This window comes from Neomonachus schauinslandi, unplaced genomic scaffold (genome assembly GCF_002201575.2).
Source record: "Neomonachus schauinslandi unplaced genomic scaffold, ASM220157v2 HiC_scaffold_5548, whole genome shotgun sequence".
Lineage (NCBI taxonomy): Eukaryota > Metazoa > Chordata > Mammalia > Carnivora > Phocidae > Neomonachus > Neomonachus schauinslandi.
This window is the reverse complement of record NW_025414236.1, coordinates 1-1,778: the sequence shown is the minus strand read 5'-3', so window position 1 is coordinate 1,778 and position 1,778 is coordinate 1. Positions and strand designations below refer to the sequence as shown.

General features: G+C 52.2%; 1 protein-coding gene across 1 annotated transcript; it reads left to right on the top strand.

Moving 5' to 3' along the window:
• Window positions 1-183: 183 nt before the first annotated feature.
• On the top strand, window positions 184-1,774 carry LOC110577734 (protein FAM205A-like; the record flags this gene model as incomplete). Its single annotated transcript, XM_021687155.1, has 1 exon — window positions 184-1,774. A coding segment is annotated over one exon (1,591 nt), but the record flags the coding sequence as incomplete, so codon positions are not given.
• Window positions 1,775-1,778: the final 4 nt, after the last annotated feature.

Genomic DNA, 1,778 nt, shown 5'->3' with positions numbered 1-1,778 from the left:
CCTGGGTGGCTCAGTTGGTTAAGCATCCCACTCTTGATCTCAGCTCAGGTCTTGATCTCAGGGTTGTGAGTTCAAGCCCCGCACTGGGCTCCATGCTAGGTGTGGAGCCTACTTAAAAAAGCAAAACAAAAGAAAGAAGCAGATGTCATTCCATCAGTAACTGTTGCCATCCTCCCTTCCCAGCCAGGACTGGCTTCCTCAGGAGGGAAGTGTGAGGCGGCTCCTGTGTGCGGATACCTGCTGCGAAATCTGCAATGCCATGGCTCTGGAGATTCAGCAGTTGCTGGTGGGTGAGAACACCCTGATCTCTCCCCCTTCATCAGGGCCATTGCAGGGCTCCTCTTGCCTAGAGATTTTGTCCATGTCTACTGTGTCTTTCAACCAGAGTCTGCAGCAACATTCCCTACACTCCAAATCACTTGCACTTGGATCTGCAACCCCCCCAGTGTTGCAATTAGTGGATCAGAAATCCTTAACACAGTCAGCTGTCCAGTCAGCTGGTACAGTCAGGATCCATGATTGCTGGGCTGAACACCTCCAGCTGGGGCAGGGATTTCAAATGCCAGAGGTGCCCAGGGGCCCAGAGACTTTGTGTTGTTCAAGACTTGAGGAGCCTAGGGTTCCAGTGAACCAGCAGGAGATGATGCAGAGCAGCCCAACCCTTGTCTGTGGAAACCAAGGACAACAGTCCTTGAATTCCCAGGTCTCTGTGCAGACCCTGAACGGAGAAATCACTACCCTGACACACCCTATGGCCTTGCATATGGTTACTGTCCTCCCTGCCCACCTGCCATTCCTCAGTCCTGAAGTCCTAAGGCTTCTTGAGGTACATGTGAAAAAATGGATGCATTTCCAGAGGTGGGGGCTACCCAGACGTGTGGAGGAGTCCCTGAGGCAGCTTATGCCAAATCCGCCGTTGTTTTACCAACCTGTAAATAACCAACCAGTTTCTTTCATCCAGAAGAATACTTCTCAGTTCTCTATTGAAAAATTCGGGACCTATTCCTACCAGACCTGGGGTTCATGTATGGCCAGCCAGCCTACCCAGGCCTTCTGGGTTTCTGAATGGTCCATTATGGATCCAGAACAAAGACACCACCACCAGCAAATCCCAAATGATATGGCTCTGGCCTTGACCTCTCCAGCCCTTAAAGACTCAAGTGGCCTCTATGCACTTCCTGGGTACCAGGATCATGACTCAGTGGGCCATCTGCAGCAGAAATACAGCCAGCTATTCTGTGGACTCCCTTCTCTGCACAGTGAGTCCCTGGTTAACACCTTCCTGGGCTCTCAAAGTTTCTGCACAAATGGGAGCATGTCCAAGCATCCCTTGAAGGATTCTTTTCTCTTCAAGGAACTCTCCATTCTCCCTCTGCTACCTAAAACTCCACCCCAGTCTGCCACACCCTCTTCCCCATCTTCCCCAAACTGGGTCATTCCATCTGACTACCAACAACCTCAAATCAGTGTCCCATTTCTGACTCTGGCCGAGTGTGATGCCCTGGAGTGGCACCTGCTGCAGAGGCAGCTCCAGCTTCAGTGGGGCTTGCCAGCTGTTTTCCAGAGACCTCAGCACACCCAGAACCCCATGCAGTATAGACCCTGTGGCAAAGCCCAGTCTCCTGAGACAGTGAAAACTTCCTGGCCAGTGAAACCCATCACAGTCCTCACTAGGGAACTAGTCTTCTTCCCGGAGCATGCCCGGAGGCTGCTAGAATTCCACCTCCAGCGGCAGTTGATTCACCATCGCTGGGGCCTGCCCCAAAAGATCCAGGAGT